An 18618-nucleotide genomic window follows, 5' to 3' on the forward strand; every position below is an offset into this window, starting at 1 on the left:
TTAGGTTGAAAGGTCTCATAATTAGTTTTAAGGCTAATAATTCAAGAGATATCTGCTTATTGGAGTCCCAAATAATGGTAAAAGCCACAAATTTGCAAACATGCTCTGGAGTCCACGTATCACGTATCCAGTTTATCAGTTTAGCTAATAATTATGCCAGTATTTTTGAAAAGTTAAACTAAAAAACTAGGCTTGATCTGAAGATCATCTTTGCCAGTTTTTGTATAGACTTAAGTCTGTCACATTTTTTGTGATTATCTAATATGGCAGCGTGTCCCCAGAGTGCGATTTGAACTTGAAAGGTTGATCTGAGGACTTGATCATATGGTTGAATGGTTAGGAGAGGAGTGCATAAAAGCAACTCTAACTTTAACCCACTGGTCCTCGAGGTGTTAGCATTAAACATTGAAAAGAATCAGGAGACTGCTGCAGTTATTGATGGCGTGTCTCTGTAATGCATGAAAGTATTTACTTCAGAAGCTGCACTGTGTCCCGATGATGTAAATTATGTTGCAAATCGAGCATGCAGAATCATGTTGCATAAACTAAACCACAATTTGATTTATTTTCTATATGAAATTTGATTTGATAATTGATGTTTCTGCCTCAGGCTTCCTAGAAACTCATTTACTCATTTATGTTTTATTCACTTTCAGATCAAGCAAACACATTAATAAGTGAGCTACAAGGGAGCAGCTTTTGTGTTGCTTTTCCTATACATTTAATCTTCTCAGACCCTATTTCTCCCTTTTCACTCTCTTTCTCTCTAACACACACAAGGTTAGTTCTTTCCTCGTCTTGTCTTTTTATTGCAGTGGACCAATCATATACATGTGTCTCAGTGCTAAGCTTCAACCCCATCAAGCATTCAGATCAGGTTTAGCTGGCAGCTAAACGGTCGAGAGGAAACATAGGGAGTTTCATGGTTTTGCATAACATTTAAAGGCTTAACTAATGAGCCTCTTTACCAAGTTAATTGAGACTCATCATGTCAATGAAGTATTCCCCATGTTGCCATAGAAACCACAAAGCAGGTTTTTTGGCAGGGGTTCTCGCTGACCGTGGGGTAATATAAAGAAATAAGAAAAGGGAGAACATGATAGTTTGCAAAAAGTAACAACACGCTAGCATGAGATATTGACCTGATGAAGTTACCAGCTACTTTAATTGTTGCCGATTTCATCAGGAAGCATTTAAAAACTCCCAGAGCATTTCACATTTCTAAATGACATTATAAAGCATCTTGTGGATATGTGCTGTATAAATGAGTCTTACTATAAATAAAAGGGGAACATGGCACAAAATGGCACTAATATTGTCTATTCTCTATTTTTCCTTTGAAATCTGCCATGTTTTGTTTCATATTTTGCTGAAAGCCTTATGCAAAAGAACAATGCGCAATAGAAATCCCTTTTTGGTGGAATGGAAAGACATCTCAGCCACATCAATTTTCCTGTCTCTTGCATGTCAGTCAGATTATCAGGCACGCCGAGGAGAAATTAAAAGCACAGCGCTGACACATTATGATCTCCATTCTAGATAATCCACTGGCATTGTAAGGAGAGAGAGCTCTTTAGGGCGGTTAAGCATTGTTATTATGGATCTGTGTTGATCTGACTTGTCATTGATCACTGTCGTTGTCTGTGTTTGACAAGAAGACAGTGAGGGTTTGCACTGAAAGATAAAAACTGATATGCCTTGCAAGACAACAAATATGTTCATGCGCAGATAATTCTAAGACTGCATTAGGTTTGTACTTCAAAAACACCCAGACAGTACAAAGCGCAACACTGCAATGAAATGCACATATTTTATGTGTTTGCACTGATACCCTTCACCTAGTAAGAACCAATTTCCAGTCAAGCTGGAATTCTTTTCGCTTTTGTGATGAGGATCTATTCTTTAAAGCAGCTTGGGAATAAAGCGTCTAGCTCACACAAAACACTAACAGGGGGTGGAGAGTGGGACTGTGGGAAGGTCACGGGGTGCCCCTATTTGGCCTCCTGTGACATCACGGAGCGGGTATGGTAATAATGGAACCTGTGAATGCTAACGACAAAACGCTGCCAGTCCTCCGGGTTCGATAATGGATGCGAGACAAGAATGAAACCCCCTCCACCCCATCGTTTCCTCTGTTTCAGTGTCTCTCCGTGCCACTCACTCCCTCACTTTAAATTACCATTACTGGGCTCTAGGCACAAGAACTGTCTCTGCTCCACTTGTCAGATGTGGGACACTGAAGAGTCCTCTCTCGTTTCCAATCTCCACTCCTTGCTCTTTACATACCTCACTTGTGCCACCAGCGTATTTACAGATCATCTTGGATCTCGTTTAAAACTATCGAGGACATTCAATTTCAGCCCATCTCAGCGTCTAATCATCCCTGTGTGTCTCTATAAATAAAGCTGCACATGGATCTTGTTTCCTTTCTGAGCAAGCATCCACTCCTAAACAGCCTGTTTATAAGGCCACATCAGATTGAGGTACAATCTGTAATACACAACTCATACTAAGAACTGTCTGATCCTTGCAATCATGACATATCTGAGCCAGCAGAAAAGGCCTACAGGCTTAGAATAATAATGTTCGCTTGTGTGTATGTGCATATGTGCGTGTGTGTGTTGAGGCGGTAAAGATGCAGGCCTATGGATGTGTATGTTTCATCTGAAACAGGCCATTGCCTGACACGTGAGCACGTGGCTTTGAAAAACAAGCGCTTATGTGAGTTAAAAGACAAATACACAGGCAGATCGCATCCTCCCAGTGATTTTAAGGTCTCCTCTTGCATTTCTATCACATTTCCCCTCAAAGTACCAACTTTGTAATGCAAACAGACAAAAAAGCAGCATGGCTAATGAGGAATCTGTGCCCTGAAAGTATTCCTGACAGTCTGTGGAAGTAAATCCTCCACAGCTGTTTGGGACATTTATAGATCTTTGGAGCCTGAATAAGCGGACAAATTTCCTCAAAGGAGCCGCTCATCCGACAGCTGTACTGAGCCTTGCGGATGATGAATTAATTGCAACAACAACTGTATGTCTATCTAACCCCTTTCCAGCCCTCAATTCAGTCTAAATGTCACAGTCTCTCTCTCTCAAGAAGAAAATCTCAAAAGTGCTTCATCACCAAACTCAACCTCATTATTCTGCTGGAGGATCCCTGAAAAATGAAAAAAAAAAAAAAAGAATGTTTTGATTCGCATTTAAGTGATTTTTGTGGGGATTTTATGTTTTGTTTTGTTTTTGAGTTAATAATCTTTATGATAGGCCTCAGGATTTAGGTACCCTTGGGAGGTTTTGAAACTACTTGAAGCTCATCTAAGTCAGCTGTGACTTCTTAATGTCTTGAGCATCTGTGGATAAACATATCACAGATGGCTGTACAAGCTCTGATAGTGTACTGCTCTCCCAGCTCTGTTTTTATTCTGTGCACATGCAAATCTTGGTCAATAACTCGAACCTCTTTTTCTTTCTTCTTCCACACAGATTCTGCACCCAGATCCAGCGAGAGGGGAAATCATTTGTGTGTAATTACTAGGTCTCCGCTACAACCATCTGCGAGGCAGCCTTATGTTAACAATGACCACCGCAGGACACAATAGATGGGTTTTCCGTGTAGAGCTGTTTGAATCTGATAAGCTCTGGAGAACATCTTTTTTAAAAGGAGTGGGGGGGCAAGACGTCTGCAAGCTAGAAGTGCTTGGGAAAAAAAAGATCGATTAACTGATTTAAGGCTGTGATTAAAAGCTTCCCGAAGCTGCAAGGCGACGAGGCGAAACCCCGAGGCTCAGCAGGTGTTTTGTTCTCTGTTGGCATCTCGAGTCAGTCTGTGTTGAAATGCATTTCAGCGCAACACCACACATGCGATTCACTGCAGCGCAGCAGTTTAATGGTCATCGCGTCTGATGCCTTACCTTTCATCCAGTCAACCACCTGACTAGAGCTCCACTTGCTCACGGGCTCCATAACCAGTGCCATGGTAGAAGTTTGTCTTCGCGCTTGACAAAAGAAAAAAAAATCCCACACACACACTCCCCACAAACCAAACTCCCCACCCAAAACGTTAAAAAAAAAAACAAATAGAAAGAAAATTAGAACATATATTAAAATAGGCTTGATTCAGTGACCATCTAAAGTCTTCTGTGATTGGTTTGAGTATTTACAAACAAATCGAGGTAGGTCCAAAAGGTCCAAAATGTCGCTGTGAGAAGCCCGAGTGCAGCTCGGCGGACTTGTGCACATTCCTGTGCTCTTCACTTGCTTGAAAGAGCTCTTTTACTTGTGATTCATGTCAGGCTCGGATGCTGGTGGGTCGCTGCTGCCCGACCCCTCTTCCAAAATACATCCCAGTACCTTCCAGAGCGGAGAACAACGCGCAGACTGTTACTTCACACTGGCGTCTGGGAAGGATGGGTTCGCTCTGAGCATCCTCCCTCATACACAGACATGGAGTCATAGCTTTCACCGCGCGGAGTGTACCCTCTGTATGTGGTGTGATTAATGCCACAAGAAGCCAGGAGGAGTGCGAGCGGGGTGGGGGCTGTTAATGGGAATGAATGGATCTAGATTATAAGGGATTTTGATAAGAAGAAGTGCTGGATCCATGTAAAGCTTTTGGAGTGGCAGAACTTATTTGCTATGTTTTTAGCAAAGCACTCATCAACCACAGCCCACAGGAAAGCAGTGGTAATAAAAATGTAAATAAAAAAAATTAAAGTGATTTGTATATTAACTTGTATTCTTTAATTAGAAAAACCCTACAAAATCTTATATAGAAAATCGTGACTCTAGTCAAGTATATAGGTTTTGATAAACATCTAGAAAGATAAAAGTACATAATAGAGGTCGGCGCTTAATTCCAAAATCTTTCTGGATCATTTGGAAATTGAATTGTACTTTTTATTTCTTTTGGTTAAATATCAATAAATACTTATTTTACCGTTTATCTTCAGGGGGCTACAGTTCAAGAAGACACCCAGCTAGAAACTAAACCCCGCTGATTTATCAGTTGGCTAATATTACTGACCAGTGTTAGATATTTGTCAATTATCTATTGACATGGTATTTATAACAGCTGATAAATTAAAATTTGAAAAGTAAAGAAGAGATGGAAGAAGCGTTCCATGAGTGTTGAGATTGCATAGTTTGTCCACCAGAGGGTGTGCTGCATCGCCTGTTGGCGATATTTCCTTGTAACACAACAGAATCAGGCAGTGTGTAAACAAGTAAATTAATAACTACAGACAACAAATATTATGGAAATCAGCTCTGTCTTCACCACAACCGATTTGCATTAAGGAGGTCCAACTGTAAATCTACTTCTCCACTTTCTCATCACTCCTGAACAAAATCTTGAGACTCCTCCACTTGGGGCAACGACTCATTCCCAGCTTTGGATGCTGTTTCCACTCTTTCCCAGCTGAGAATCAAAGCCTCTGACTTGGAGGTTTCTAAATCTCATCCTAGCCACTTCACACTCAGCTGCAAACCAATCCAGTACGAGCTGAAGGTCTTCGCTCCATGAAGCCAGTACCGTGTCATCTGTAAACAGTAAATATGCGATCCCGAGGCATCTGCGTTAGACATCGAGCAGTTTTGGCCAATGACAACTAGAAATGAGCCTTAGTATATGTATAATTTTTTATAAAAATATTTTATAAATACTTTAGTTTGTATTATTTTTATTATCAATAAAATGCTAGGTCTAAAAAATACATTAGAAAATCTAGGAAAGTACTCACAGAAAGAGCCCAATGAGACACTGTCAAATGCTACTGAACTGAGGAGTCAATGCCACACTTGACCCTATTCGCTATTATGCAATAAGAACCTGAAACCATCAAAAGTTTTGCATTTTTTGCTTGAAAAATGTTTTCAATTGCAGATGTGGTTGTCTGTGTTGCTGTGTCCGTGTCCATGTTTCCATAACAGTTTGCCAACCACACCACTGTGGTCACGTTTAAAAAAAAGTGTTCACTAAATTAGTTACACATATAATGTTTAGGAAATGCTGCACTTAAAGGGACCTTTGTTGTTAACATCCAATGCTTTCCCCCACAGGGCATAAGCTTTTGCAGCGCTGAGAGCAGGCATGTTGCTTGGGAAAAGAGAACAGCCTGCTTTTTGTCTTCTGAACACTGCCGCAATCTGACGACAACACGTCATTACACATGCCACTAACTCCATTAGGCAGAGTGGGTATTCTGGGAACCACTTCTCCTATTTTCCTTTCAGGCCCTGGGGCACTAATCACCCCTCATACAAGCCACTGTTTCCTCCTGCTGTCTTTGTCGCTGCTCACGCCTCCATCACACAAAGCGCAGTGTAGTGGAAACAACGATCACCACCAAGACAAGGATGCTGACATGTGCCTGTGTTTTTTTTCATGTATGGGTAAACAGCTTCGGGGGGGAAGCTTAGTGCCTGGAAATGGTAATTCTGCATTTTAACTAAGTGCAGTAACATATGAATACAATTTTTTTTTTAAAATTAAAATATGAATTAACTGATGAGCGCATATTTCATTCGGTTGCTGTTCTTTTTAGTTTCTATTACATTAATTTACATTCAGTAAAGATATTATTATATATATATAATGAATAATGGCACAAAAAATGTACAGGAATTTAAAAAAAAATACTCCTCTCAAGGTTAATGAACAACATAATGTTGCTTTTTTAAAACTCCACAGTTGAGTGATTTAGATGTCAGAAGAAGCACCCAGATAGGCGCCAGGGAAGCAGATTAAGTTGGGATCCAAGATCATTGCAAATAATAGTGGTACTCCCAGAAGAACTCAGTGCTATCAGGAAACAGTCCTTATCATTACAACATGGGGTATTGCAATAAAGCATTTACATTGCACTCATGATATAATGTATGAATTATATCTTTGCAAATTATGAATTTGCTTTGTTGAGGTGTTTGTCATGTTAGCTTTTTCTTTATCACGAATTAGTTGATATCTTTTTAAAAGGAATCATGAACTAGGGAGGACCTTAAATTGGTGGGGGTGGTGATGTGGGTGGGTAAGGATGGGGGTGCAACCTGTTAGGTTGCCTGTGTATTTTGAATTAAAAAAAAAAAAAAAAAAAAAACATTTGGCAGCAGGGCCTCCATAAAGTAATGCAATAGGAAGCAACACATTACACTGCCTTGCCAATATCTTGCCCCATCGCTCAGCATACAGACAGGAAGTGTGAAACTTAATCATTTCACTGGCTACAGCTCCTTTAAGCAATGTTGGTTGTTTTGTTTTTTTTCACCTTTATGAGTCATATTGTGCAGCAGGGACACAGCCGAGGGAAATGTGTGTATTACTGTGCATCGAGCACGAGCTCTCACAGGTTTGACATTCAGTATCAGACTTATATAACAGCAGGGTCATCATATAGTTCAAGATGACACTGACTTGCAAGAAGTGCAGTGATGGAGGAAGTACTCATTAAATTCATTTGCACACCACTCTGTGCAAATTTCAATACCATATTTATCTAAAGGTATAAGAATAAATCAACAATTTTGCAACAGTGGTATCCAAAGTTAAAGTCTAGCATTTTAAAGTGTTAATTATCGTTATTGTTAAGGAATTCATCTGAATCCGAATACTTTATTAATCCCTAAGGAAATTATATCACCTACTCCAATAGATCAGATTCTGTGACATTGCTTTATATATTAGTAGTAGTGCTGTCCTGTGAGAACCACATGTAGTTTTTCATGAGCTCAGAGAAACAGGAAATTAAAAGTTTGGTCAGGAAAGGTGTTCAAAATGAAAGCAATGAAAGCTGTGAGACAAAAATACTTGATTAAGATGTACAATATTTTCCTCTGAGGCAAAGTAATAAAATGGAAAATATCTGCTCAAGTAAAGTCCTTTAATACTGGGTACTAAAACACAGTATAACAGATATAGTAATTATATTTAGTCAGAATAAATGTGCCATGAAGTATCATAAAATTAAACAATAAAACCTTAGCGTAGTAGTAGTAGTAGTAGATATATAAACAGCTGTTATATAGTTAGCTGAAGTGGTACTCTATAAACATTTCACATCTGATTGCATGGGATGTACCCAGTTACTGCTACTGGTTTCAGGTTTGTCTCAAGTGATGTAATTTAAGTCTGACTGAGTCTAAAGTCCACAAGTTTGAAAATGAAAACAAAAGTAATCATATGGAGCTAAAAGCTTTGCAAGTCTTTGCAGTCCAGTCATCATATCAGCTCGGAGTTGGCTGTTTAAAGTTACATTAGCTGCTGGCATAAAAGCCAGATAGCCACCCAGAATAGTTAGCAGTTGGCTTTTAAAATAAAGACTGTGGAAAAAAAAAGTCTGTGCTGCAGCAATTTTCTATTTGTCATTTGAATAACTGTGCATGGAGAGTCCAGCAGTGAAAGGACTGCAGTTGTAAATCGCTGGGTGGAGAGCACATCTCTTTGGTAAGTTTTCCAGTCCTTTGGTCACTTATAATATAACTCTAACAGCCAGGATCAGAACACCTAAACAGCTAAATGAAGTGATTTAAGCCAGTGTTTTTCCACCAGCCCTGTACATTTTCAGGTTTTCCTGTGTAATATTTTCTGTGGTGAAAGCAAAGGTGAAGAGTCAATTTTACAGGCAGCTTAGGTGGAATTTATTATACTACCACATTTATTTAGACATTGCTAAGATTTACATACAAAATTGATTGTCAATTGTGTATACATACATATACATATATATCTATTGATAGATAGATAGATAGATAGATAGATAGATAGATAGATAGATAGATAGATAGATAGATAGATAGATAGATAGATAGATCTTTGACATCCTTCTAGATCAATTCTCAGCTTCAAAGTACTGAGTCTATATTATGCCAACATGATATAAAACATAATAATATGAAAAAATTCATTCAGATTTGTGATTATTTTACTTTTGGAGTTTTACTTATATGTATTTTTGCAGTTTTTGGATGCATATGATTTTTTTAATACCTCTGTGTACTGTACCACACCTTCACTACTCGTCTTTTTTCTCTTGATTTTCACATTTTATCCTGTAGGTGGTAGTGTAGGCCTAGTGAGGTGTGGTATAGCCATAATAAGAAGAAGAAACTTAAGAAGAAGAAGAAGAAGAAACTTCCAGTCACGGAGAAGGGTAAGCTATTCACTGTTCATTGCATGCTTTTAATGTAGTAATAATGTATTTATTTTATAAACAGTGAAACTGCATGAGATGATTGAGTGTCGTGAAAGCATTTGTCGTCGTTTTGTGTAAAAGTCGTGTTCCTCATTGCCTGTTGGAGACTTCTTATTGCGCTTCATCGAGTTAGCTTATGTAAATCTCTAAGTTCAACATCAACACGGCTAACATTAAATCAATCAGAAATACATTATGAAAAGCCGCGGACATAATTTTATCATGGTATGTAGAGGCTGCTGTAGGTCAGACAGGTGCCACGAGCTCCCATTCATAACATGAAGAAAAGGAAAACGCAATGCGGAAGAGTTCCCAAAAATGTCAAATTAAACCAATTTCTATTCTGCTTTATGAATGTAGGCCTCAAACAGTTAGAGTAAGAAAGGCCACCAAATTCATGTTAGCAAGCACATGTATACAGTAGCGAAACAAGCTTTGCTTTAAGCAGGAAGAAACCTGCGGCATGACCAGGCTCGGCGTGGGCGGTGATCAGCTTGACAGATAGTAGGAATAGATGTATAACAATAAACCAGAGTTACCTGCAGGAGTGCACAGAAGAAGAGAGAGGGAGGGGACAAAGAGCAAAGACACAGCATATTAATAGACACTGGTACCAAAATTGTGCTGATTCTACAGGAGAGGGGCCTGATAGCTCCAGGCGCCACCTCCCAGTCTACTTTTCAAAACTCAAGGAAGTGTAATTAAGGCAAAGTGCTAATGTGATATGAGACTTACAAATGCTAGCAAATGGTAATGCTGTGGGAAACGTGATCACTTTGATACTAATAGCACACTTGCTGCAGCTCGAATTGCAATAATCTAAAAAGTAACACGTGCACCGCTATTTGTTTCTACATTCCTATTTAGGACTTATGTTACTTATTTTTCATGGGAATGAGGGTGGGTGGCGTCTAGTGAGAGAGTTTAGGTTTACACATAAAAGAAGCCATAATTACAAAATAATTGGGAGCTGTCCATCCATTTTCTTCTCATTATTCGGGGGTCACAGTGTGCCTGGAGTCAGTGTATCTGATATCCCTGTGTTGGTGTTGTTTCTACATCACCATAATAATGTCGGTCCAGGATCAACATTGCAATTGACCAGCCATGCTGTTGTTGTCATAACTTTGCAATGTGAGGGAGAAGGAAAGAAATACTTTTGTTTGTATAAACTCTATTCTGAAACACATGGCATTTCAAGTTTTCTTAAGTAATTCATGCAGTGTAACAGATATATTATAGAGGTATGTTTGCTTTTTGCCAAATTTAGGTTGCTCATGCTGGTTTGCTAGTGATAGTTTTTAATAGCATTAGCTAACTTCTTGGCTAATGCTAAATGAATGCTCACACGATGTGATTGGTCAGTTGCAATTCTGATCCTGGACCACAAGTGTTATGACGGTTCGGGAACAACACCAACACAACAATATCAGATCATGTCCAGGAGCCTATCCCAGCAATCATGGGCAAGAAATGGGGTGCACTCTAGACAGGTCATCAGTCATCCTAACATGCATGTCTTTAGACTGTGAGAGGGAGCAGTAGCAGGTGTAGGGAGAACATGCACACTCCAAGGCACCAGCTGGCTAACCAATGACCTTCTTGCTGTGCTAACCCCTGCACCGCTATTTAAACCAATGTAGGAGCCAGTGTCAGAATATTTAAAAACACAGTCTTTTATGCTTATTAGTTACTTTCTCAAGACCTCTAAAGGAAAGTTGTATAATTTTCTTCTGGCAAGGCAATGTCAAAAGATTACTAAAGACAGCTTTAGTAGCAGAAATGTGTTGAATAAGCAAGAGTAGAAAGCTTAATATCCGTCTCCTTTATTTCCCCAGGATTTTTCTTCTTCTTCTTATCAGTGCTGCTTACTGACCCTCTCCATGACATCATGAGCGACGTAGACGAAGCGATGGCCACGCAATCAGAAGGCTCTTCCATTGGGGAAGCAGCTTCTGGAAGACGGGAAAGTGGGCTTGAGGAGGAGGTAGAAGATGAAGATGAGGACCTCTACTACATTCCTCCGAGAAGACCTTCGCTTGACCTGGGACCCAGTCCAATGGACACAACCCACTGGTATGGAGAAATGTTTGACTTGCAACCCCTTCCTGTGCTTCTCTCACTCTAACGCTGTGTTTTTGTAGTGAAAATGCTTTTTAAGTATTGTTAAGTAAGTAAAAAAAATCCCCACTCTTCTGGATGATTTATGCCGACCTACGCTGTGACTGTCTGTAATTTTCTTAGGTTACAACACATAAAAATAAGCATCACTCAGTTTGCAGTGGGATTTCAGAACTTGATGTCTTCAGCTTCAACTTGTCTCTTTTTGGGTTGTGTACATGTACAACGTTACATGTTATACATGTACATATGTAATTTATATTTCATGCATCCATCTTTGTTTTCTTTTCTACGCATATTTAAGTTGAAGATGTCAAACTGTGTCCGGTCTTTGAACTTTTGGTTTACTACCAATGCGTAAATACTCAATTACATTCAGAAATGATTATAAACCAGACTAGTTACATGAAACTGTAAATCAATTAGTTATCAGCACAGGCTAAAGACAGGAAAATTGCATGCATCATTAATAGTGAGAATTTCACTGGGTTATTGACCGGTCACACTACTAAGTGGTTGTGACTCTGCTGACAGGGGATTTTCCCCTCATAGTTGAAGTCTGCTGAACTAGAATTTCGGGGCCAAATAGAGCACAGTTTATTCCTACTTTATGCATCAGCACCTGCTCAATAAACTACAGTTTTCTGACATATGTTGAAAGATATTTGCAGACAGTGAAGTTAAACTGGAAATATTGGAAACCCCCGTTGTTCTTGATTGCGTCAGTGCTTGGCTGTTTTTGTGCGCAGGTGGGATTTTCGGTCTGCAACTTTGGCTGTCTTTTTGCTACGTCACATATGCTGAGTCTTAGTAGAGTCACTCCAGTGAAGGAAAGCCCTTCCATCATGCATCATAATTGCTCAATATCCTCAATTTGAATAGCTTAGACTTTTCCAGATAAGTAAGAAAAATCACAGACTGGGCTATTTTGCATGATGTCTGGAAATTTACTTGCTGTGTGATCACTAAGTAACTAAAAAAACTGTCATTCTACCATTCCTTCTTTTTCAGGTATTACGTGGACCAGGCCTTGTCTCCAGCTCAGAGCTACAGCACAATGACAAGCGAAGACTCAGACAAAATGAAAGAAGACAACACATCTTCCACAAGGTGCAAACAAGTCATGTCAATTTTAGTCAGAAAGCAATTTTTTTAAGGGAAAAAAACAAAAAAACTAAGTTGAACTAAAGTACTTTCCAGTTAAAGAAGATGGATTAATAGTCCAAGCAGCCTATCCAAAAAATACACAAGCTTTTCATATAAGAATATTCAGAGGGGACGAAATCTGTCTCTGTTAAATTAATTCCTGGAAAGAGAGTGAAACACTTTATTTAAACACATCTTTGTCTCCCTGTTTTTAGTGTCCGCCGACAGAGAGCAGATTCGTACTCTAGCTGTTACTCCGTTGACAGTGACGACTGTGAAAAGAAGATTCGCAAGTAAGAAACTTGCACATGTTACTGCGTGTTGCTTTTTCCAGTATTGTCACTAAAATATTTTGCCGCATGTTCACTGTGACATCACTAGGGTCAGGAGCAAAGAGGATGTCCCTGAATCTTCTGACACAAACAAGTTAATCGAAAACACAAGTGAGAATAGGCATCCATCTCTATCAATTTCATTCACTTTCAAGGTCAGTCACTGTTATTTTTTTGCCTTTGTCCATTTTTTGCTAAAGATAAAAACAAGCATTATATAGACATAGTTATATTTGACTGCTGTTTTGGGTTTAGGCTATCTCAAAAACCCTTGGAAAGCTGTCAGAGTTTGACCTTATGGCATTCAAAAGGATGCTTTGGAAGTATTACCCGCAGTCGTTCAACACGCCTCCACAAAACACGGACCTAGTGGACCTGGTCGACCGCTTACTCGAGTGTTACAGCCTTGAAAATTCTTTCCAGATCACCAAAACCCATCTGGCCGAGATGGGGAAAAAGAAGCTGGTTGAATATGTCGATACTTTGTGCCTTAGAAGTAAGTGCCCTTGAGTATGCCTTAATGTCTTGTTTTGGCTGCTAATTTAACCTTAATGAAAGCAATGATGACACATCTGCACAAACTTTTTCATGTATGCACATTTTCTTTTCTTTTTTTTTCAGATGAAGTACGCTACGAATTAGCCGAGTCTCTGAAGCAGAAATACGGTGAAGTATGTGAGGATTATGGTGGTGAGAAGAGGCCCTTTGACGATGTCCATACTACTCTCAAAATTGTTTCCACGTGTGATAATGGCCCCAATATCGAACACGAGGTCATGAAAATAGGAAAGCTGGACAGCAACCAGGAAGCACCCAAGGAGATTTCTACTGCAGATATTTTAACTCCTAAGTATCTGGAGACCTCAAGCTCAAGGTTTATATTGCTCACTGGAGTGGCAGGATCAGGGAAGTCAATGGCAGTCAGAAGGTTAGTCCTCGATTGGATTGAAGAACGAGCACACAAGCACGTGACTTTCTTGTTTCCTTTGCCATTCAGAGAACTCAAACAGTTTGAGGGCGAAAAACTTTCCTTGGCAGACCTAGTTAAAAAACTCTACCCGGCAACAGAAAAACTGAGAGATGAGGATTACAGGTGCGACGAATGCCAAATGATGTTTGTCTTTGACGGACTGGATGAGTACCACTGGAAGATTGACTTTGAAAACACAGAGCTTCTGAGTGACCCCACAGATACCAGCAATCTGAAGGTCATCGTGGTCAACCTCATGAGAGCGAGGCTGCTTTACCGCGGCCTGTTCTTGGTTACTACTCGGCCATATGTACGTGCCTGCGTCCCATGGGATGCGCACTACGATGAGATAGAAGTACTTGGTTTCCGTGACACTCAACGGGACGAGTACTTTCAGAAGAGGTTTAAGGACTCAAACCAAGCAGCTCGAGTTATTGATTATATCAATTCTACCAAAACCCTCCGTGTCATGTGCCACCTGCCCTTGTTCTGCTCTATAGTGGCCAATGAGTGCCAGCGCGTATTTAAAGAAAAGGGCACACACGCAGAGCTGCCAAACAGCATCACCTACATCTACACAAAGCTGCTGTTTGCACTCCTGCGTCAGAATCGCAAATGGAGAGCTCCAGAAAACAGCGTAGATAAAGAGAGAGACTTTCTTATTAAACTTGGAAAGCTGGCCTTCTCGATGCTGGAACAAGGCCAGTACAAGATAGCACAGACTGACTGGAAAGAAAATGACATCAACGATCAGGAGGCAGTGCCCTACACAGGCCTGTGCACGCAGTATGTCACAAAGCCATACGTGCTGTTCCACGAGAATGTCTTGAGCTTTATCCACCCCACCATGCAGGAGTACCTGGCTGCTCTTTATGCAATGCTCACCTTCGCAAATCTCGGGAAGAACGTTTTCGAGGAGAAACTGAAAAACAAAGTTAAGGGTATGTTCAGGGGGCCCACACCCTCGGAGATGTACAAGAACGCTGTGGACAGGAGTCTGCAGTGCGAGGATGGCAGATTGGACATTTTCCTGCGTTTCCTGTTTGGAATGACACTTAAAACCAACCAGGAACTTCTGCAGCCCTTCTTCACCTCTCCCTTAAAGTGGCCAACTACCACTGAAGATGCTGCTGCTCTCATCAGGAAGAGAATGAAAGACAGTCAGAATCCTGAGAGGAATAGAAACTTGCACTGCTGCCTGAAGGAGCTCGGGTCACAATCACGGGGCTCAGTATCCAGTTTAACTGACTGTTAAACGCTGATGACTGCGTAGAATTATTCAAGTCCAAGTCTTCAATGAATTCAAAAAGCTGGCTGCACAGTGAGCTACAGTCTCTCTACATTATGACAACATGATCAGTGTTCAGCCAATGTAAACACTATCGAGTTTAAGGGAGCTAAACTAAGGGTGTGAATGCTTATTTTTAGACTTTTAAAATCGTCAGACATAACAAGGATGTGTAAAGCGAAGATTTTAAAGTGATGTTTGTTTTAGAAAAGGTGTGAGATTAAGGTGCCTTATATTGGAAGTTGGGGGTTTTTTGTGTTTTGTTTTGTTTTTTTACATAGTGCATCTAGGATCAAAGATTCGTGATAATGTGTAAATTCTTTTGTCAAGTGTGGGGTTGTGTTGCTGCTGTTGCTGTGCCTGAAATGTGTTAGTCTAAAAAAATAATTTAACTTCTAAAATCTGCTTAAAAAAATAAGGAGCAATATTATAATAAAAGTGTCTGACTAATGCTTTTACTCTGAGTTCATTCTAACTGCTTGTTGACCTCTTGCATTATTTAGTTATTCATGCAGTCATTACACTTTTATTGTGATCAGATTTTTTTGTTGTTTTTAGACAAACATGAACATGTAACCGTAATGTCAAGTATGATCAAGGAGGAAAAAAAGAAAAAAGTGTTCTGAAAGAAGGAAAGAGGCAAAAAGCAGACAAGAAGGGGAGATGAACAGCCAAAGAGCAAAAGATACACTGCCTGGCCAAAAAAACAAAGATCGCAGACTCTAATATTTCAGCACGCATTCACTGTGGCATTGTGTCGATAAGCTTCTGCGGTGTCACAAGATTTATTTCCATCCAGTGTTGCATTAATTTTTCACCTTGCGTTAATGATGTTAGACCATTCTCCAGCACATCCCAAAGATTCTCAATGGGGTTAAGGTCTGGACCCTGTGGTGGCCAATCCGTGTGTGAAAATGATGTGTCATACTCCCAGAACCACTCTTTCACCATTTGAGCTCGATGAATCCTAGCATTGTCATCTTGGAATATGCCCATGCCATCAGGGAAGGAAAAATCCATTGATGGAATAACCTGGTCATTCAGTATAGTCAGGTTTTCAGCTTTCCTCATTCTTGGAGCACATACTGTTGCTGAACCTAGACCTGACCAACTGCAGCAACCCCAGATGATAGTACTGCCCCCACAGGCTTGTACAGTAGGCACTAGGCATTATGGGTGCATCACTTCATCTGCTTTTCTTCTTACCCTGATGCGCTCATCACTCTGGAACAGGCTAAATCTGGACTCGGACCACATGACCTTCTTCCATTGTTCCAGAGTCCAATCTTTATGCTCCCTAGCAAATTGAAGCCTTTTTTTCCCAGTTTGCCTTACTGATTAGTGATTTTCTTACGGCTACACAGCTGTTCAGACTCAATCTCTTAAGTTCCCTTCGCATTGTGCGTGTGTAAATGCTCTTACTTTCACTATTAAACATAGCCCTGACTTCTACTGTAGTTTTTCTTTGATTTGATTTCACCAAACATCTAAGTGATCGCTAATCACAATCATTCAGGGGGTTTTCTGGCCACATTTCTTCCTCGAAGACGATGGGTCCCCAATATACTTCCACTTTTTAATAACACGTTGGACAGTTCTTAACCCAGTTTTAGCAGTTTCTGCAATCTCCTTAGATGTTTGCCAATGATTTGACCCTTCTCAAACACACTAACATCTTTTCCACAACCACAACGTGTCTTTTGACATGTCATTTAAGGAGTTCTTTTATAGCTTAAACTACATAACTAAAAAGAATATGGACTCCTGTAGCTTTAATCACTACAGCACATCACAGACATTTGAAGTTTTCCTTTGACTCAAAATATCTGCATCGTTTCTCATGAATCTGCTTCAGATATCAATATAAAGACCTGGTGATATTTGATAACTAGTTTTAACTCAAGAACAAAAACAATGTTAAGTAAAACTTTTTTTATTGTTTTTTTTCTTCAAATCAAATTAAATGAGCTGCTATTTATCAATAGACATTACATCTGCTTTCAAGCATGAATCTAAAAAAAGATTAAACACAACTTAGACATTGGCATGTTGACTGCGTCTACAAAGCTAAATCTGGTCCCCAACAAAACAAGGTTGAGGAACCGAGCTGCTTTGCTGACCTCTGCTGTACAGATGGTGGAAATGCTTACTCAGATATTATTAGGAATAGTGAGCAGTTGGCTTATTTCAAATATCTAAGTGTGAATAACAGTAACTCTCAAGGAAAACATGGTTATTAATTTAAAAGTGTCTAAATTTAATTTTCACTATTTTTTTTCCAGCAAGTACAGGAACCGTACACAGGCATAGAAAACAGTTTGCTGACACAACATTCAGCACACATTCACTGTGTGGTACAGTCGTCTAAATGACTGTAATGTGGGTAAGTGTAACAGAGTTACAATTGGACCACAACACTGCTACATCAGATGGCGCCTCTGTATGTTTGTCAGATTGATATAAAGCAGAGCATTCTGATGACCCGCAGCAGCTACTTGCTTTACCTTTGAGCGTAACTGGAGTTTAGGTTTTGAACCATCCAGCTCTTCAGCAGAGTTCATTCACAAGTTGCCAAACAAAAGTATTACATGAAAATCCTGACATGCAATGTTGACTCTTGACAGACATGACTTATATCACAAGACAGAGGACAGAAAATCAAGGTCTTTTACACAGTTGTCATTTACTATCTTCAGTCATTCACTTGTTGATATTAATTTAATGTGTTTTTGGGCCACTCCCACAGCATTTGTCACAACGCATGTGAAGGTGGATTTGAGGTCCTCGGATGTGATGTTCTTCAACAGCAAACTCCTCTGAAGGATTGCACCCTCCTCTAGAGTAGATCTAATGAAAACACAGCCATTACAGCCCAGCTACAGACTGTTTTAATTGTTTTAATTTAATGTACACTTCCACTGTAATTGTAACAAAGATACTCACTCATTAGATTCTCTTATCCTGTCGCTGCTGGGGGCGTCTTCGGGGAAGGTGTCATTGACAAGCCAGTAGATTAGAGTCACATCGTCCTCACAGTTTGCAAACGCATCACAGTGAAGCACCAGCGGTGCACCTAGGAGGCAGAACACATCCATACATCTAAGAAAGGTTTCACAACTACACAGCCTGTCCCATCAAAAGAGGCTTGATGCGTTACCTGGATGAGTTTTCATTTGGACAAACCCTGGTCCAATTATCTCTGGAGATTCATCTTCAGAAACTGCAAAACATTCTAAGGTTAAAAATCTTACTACACAAAAATAAACCTTTTCTCTATCACATAACTATTCTGTACCTGGAAATCCATCTACGAGCAGCAGACACAGAGATCCCAGAACTGTTAGAGACACACAAAACGTTCACCATCGAATATAATGCAAAGAAAAACAAACTGTTTGGTATCATAATAAGTCCTTACCTTTCACAGCAGATGAGAGCTTCATATTGATTCCTCCTGTGTGAGTCTTTTGCTGCTGACCAGTGTTTCAGATTACTGTATATATATATGCGGGCACACACACGCGCACACACACTTAACTTCCTCTTCACCCACACAGTGCAAATGAGATGTGCT

At 39.9% G+C, this 18618-nt stretch overlaps 3 protein-coding genes across 6 annotated transcripts in view; 1 reads left to right on the forward strand and 2 right to left on the reverse strand.

Moving 5' to 3' along the window:
• LOC134635717 (connector enhancer of kinase suppressor of ras 2-like) overlaps positions 1-4465 on the reverse strand; it is a 31428-nt gene extending 26963 nt beyond the window's left edge. For all 4 annotated transcript variants that reach the window (XM_063485196.1, XM_063485195.1, XM_063485194.1 and 1 more), the window contains exon 1: positions 3914-4465. In XM_063485196.1, coding sequence (XP_063341266.1) covers positions 3914-3977 — 64 coding nt within the window. In that variant the 5' untranslated portion in view covers positions 3978-4465. The remainder of the gene's footprint in view (positions 1-3913) is intronic.
• Positions 4466-9067: 4602 nt separating this feature from the next.
• nlrc3l1 (NLR family, CARD domain containing 3-like 1) lies at positions 9068-15483 on the forward strand. Its single transcript, XM_063485988.1, has 7 exons — positions 9068-9145; positions 11026-11263; positions 12320-12418; positions 12670-12747; positions 12836-12941; positions 13042-13282; positions 13408-15483. Exons 2-7 carry the CDS (start codon positions 11079-11081, stop codon positions 15009-15011), a joined length of 2313 nt encoding a protein of 770 aa, XP_063342058.1. The 5' UTR covers positions 9068-9145; positions 11026-11078; the 3' UTR covers positions 15012-15483.
• A 1514-nt stretch (positions 15484-16997) lies between these two features.
• Positions 16998-18566, reverse strand: LOC134637281 (interleukin-1 receptor accessory protein-like). Its single transcript, XM_063487669.1, has 5 exons — positions 18463-18566; positions 18340-18381; positions 18202-18264; positions 17988-18117; positions 16998-17891 (listed from the first exon to the last, which is right to left on the reverse strand). The coding sequence occupies exons 1-5, from the start codon at positions 18485-18487 to the stop codon at positions 17741-17743; spliced, it is 411 nt and encodes a 136-aa protein (XP_063343739.1). The 5' UTR covers positions 18488-18566; the 3' UTR covers positions 16998-17740.
• Positions 18567-18618: the final 52 nt, after the last annotated feature.

The sequence above is a fragment of the Pelmatolapia mariae genome, linkage group LG10_11, assembly GCF_036321145.2.
Source record: "Pelmatolapia mariae isolate MD_Pm_ZW linkage group LG10_11, Pm_UMD_F_2, whole genome shotgun sequence".
Lineage (NCBI taxonomy): Eukaryota > Metazoa > Chordata > Actinopteri > Cichliformes > Cichlidae > Pelmatolapia > Pelmatolapia mariae.

Bases quoted from the DNA above. Each gene is read 5' to 3' on its own strand.
- nlrc3l1 (XM_063485988.1), top strand. From the start codon at position 11,079: ATGAGCGACGTAGACGAAGCGATGGCCACGCAATCAGAAGGCTCTTCC. The intron at 11,264-12,319 runs GTATGGAGAAAT...CTTCTTTTTCAG, and splicing joins CCAATGGACACAACCCACTG to GTATTACGTGGACCAGGCCT. The intron at 13,283-13,407 runs GTAAGTGCCCTT...TTTTTTTTTCAG, and splicing joins CGATACTTTGTGCCTTAGAA to ATGAAGTACGCTACGAATTA.
- LOC134637281 (XM_063487669.1), bottom strand. From the start codon at position 18,487: ATGAAGCTCTCATCTGCTGTGAAAG. The intron at 18,382-18,462 runs GTAAGGACTTAT...TGTCTCTAACAG, and splicing joins GCTCTCATCTGCTGTGAAAG to TTCTGGGATCTCTGTGTCTG. The intron at 18,265-18,339 runs GTACAGAATAGT...AATGTTTTGCAG, and splicing joins GCTCGTAGATGGATTTCCAG to TTTCTGAAGATGAATCTCCA.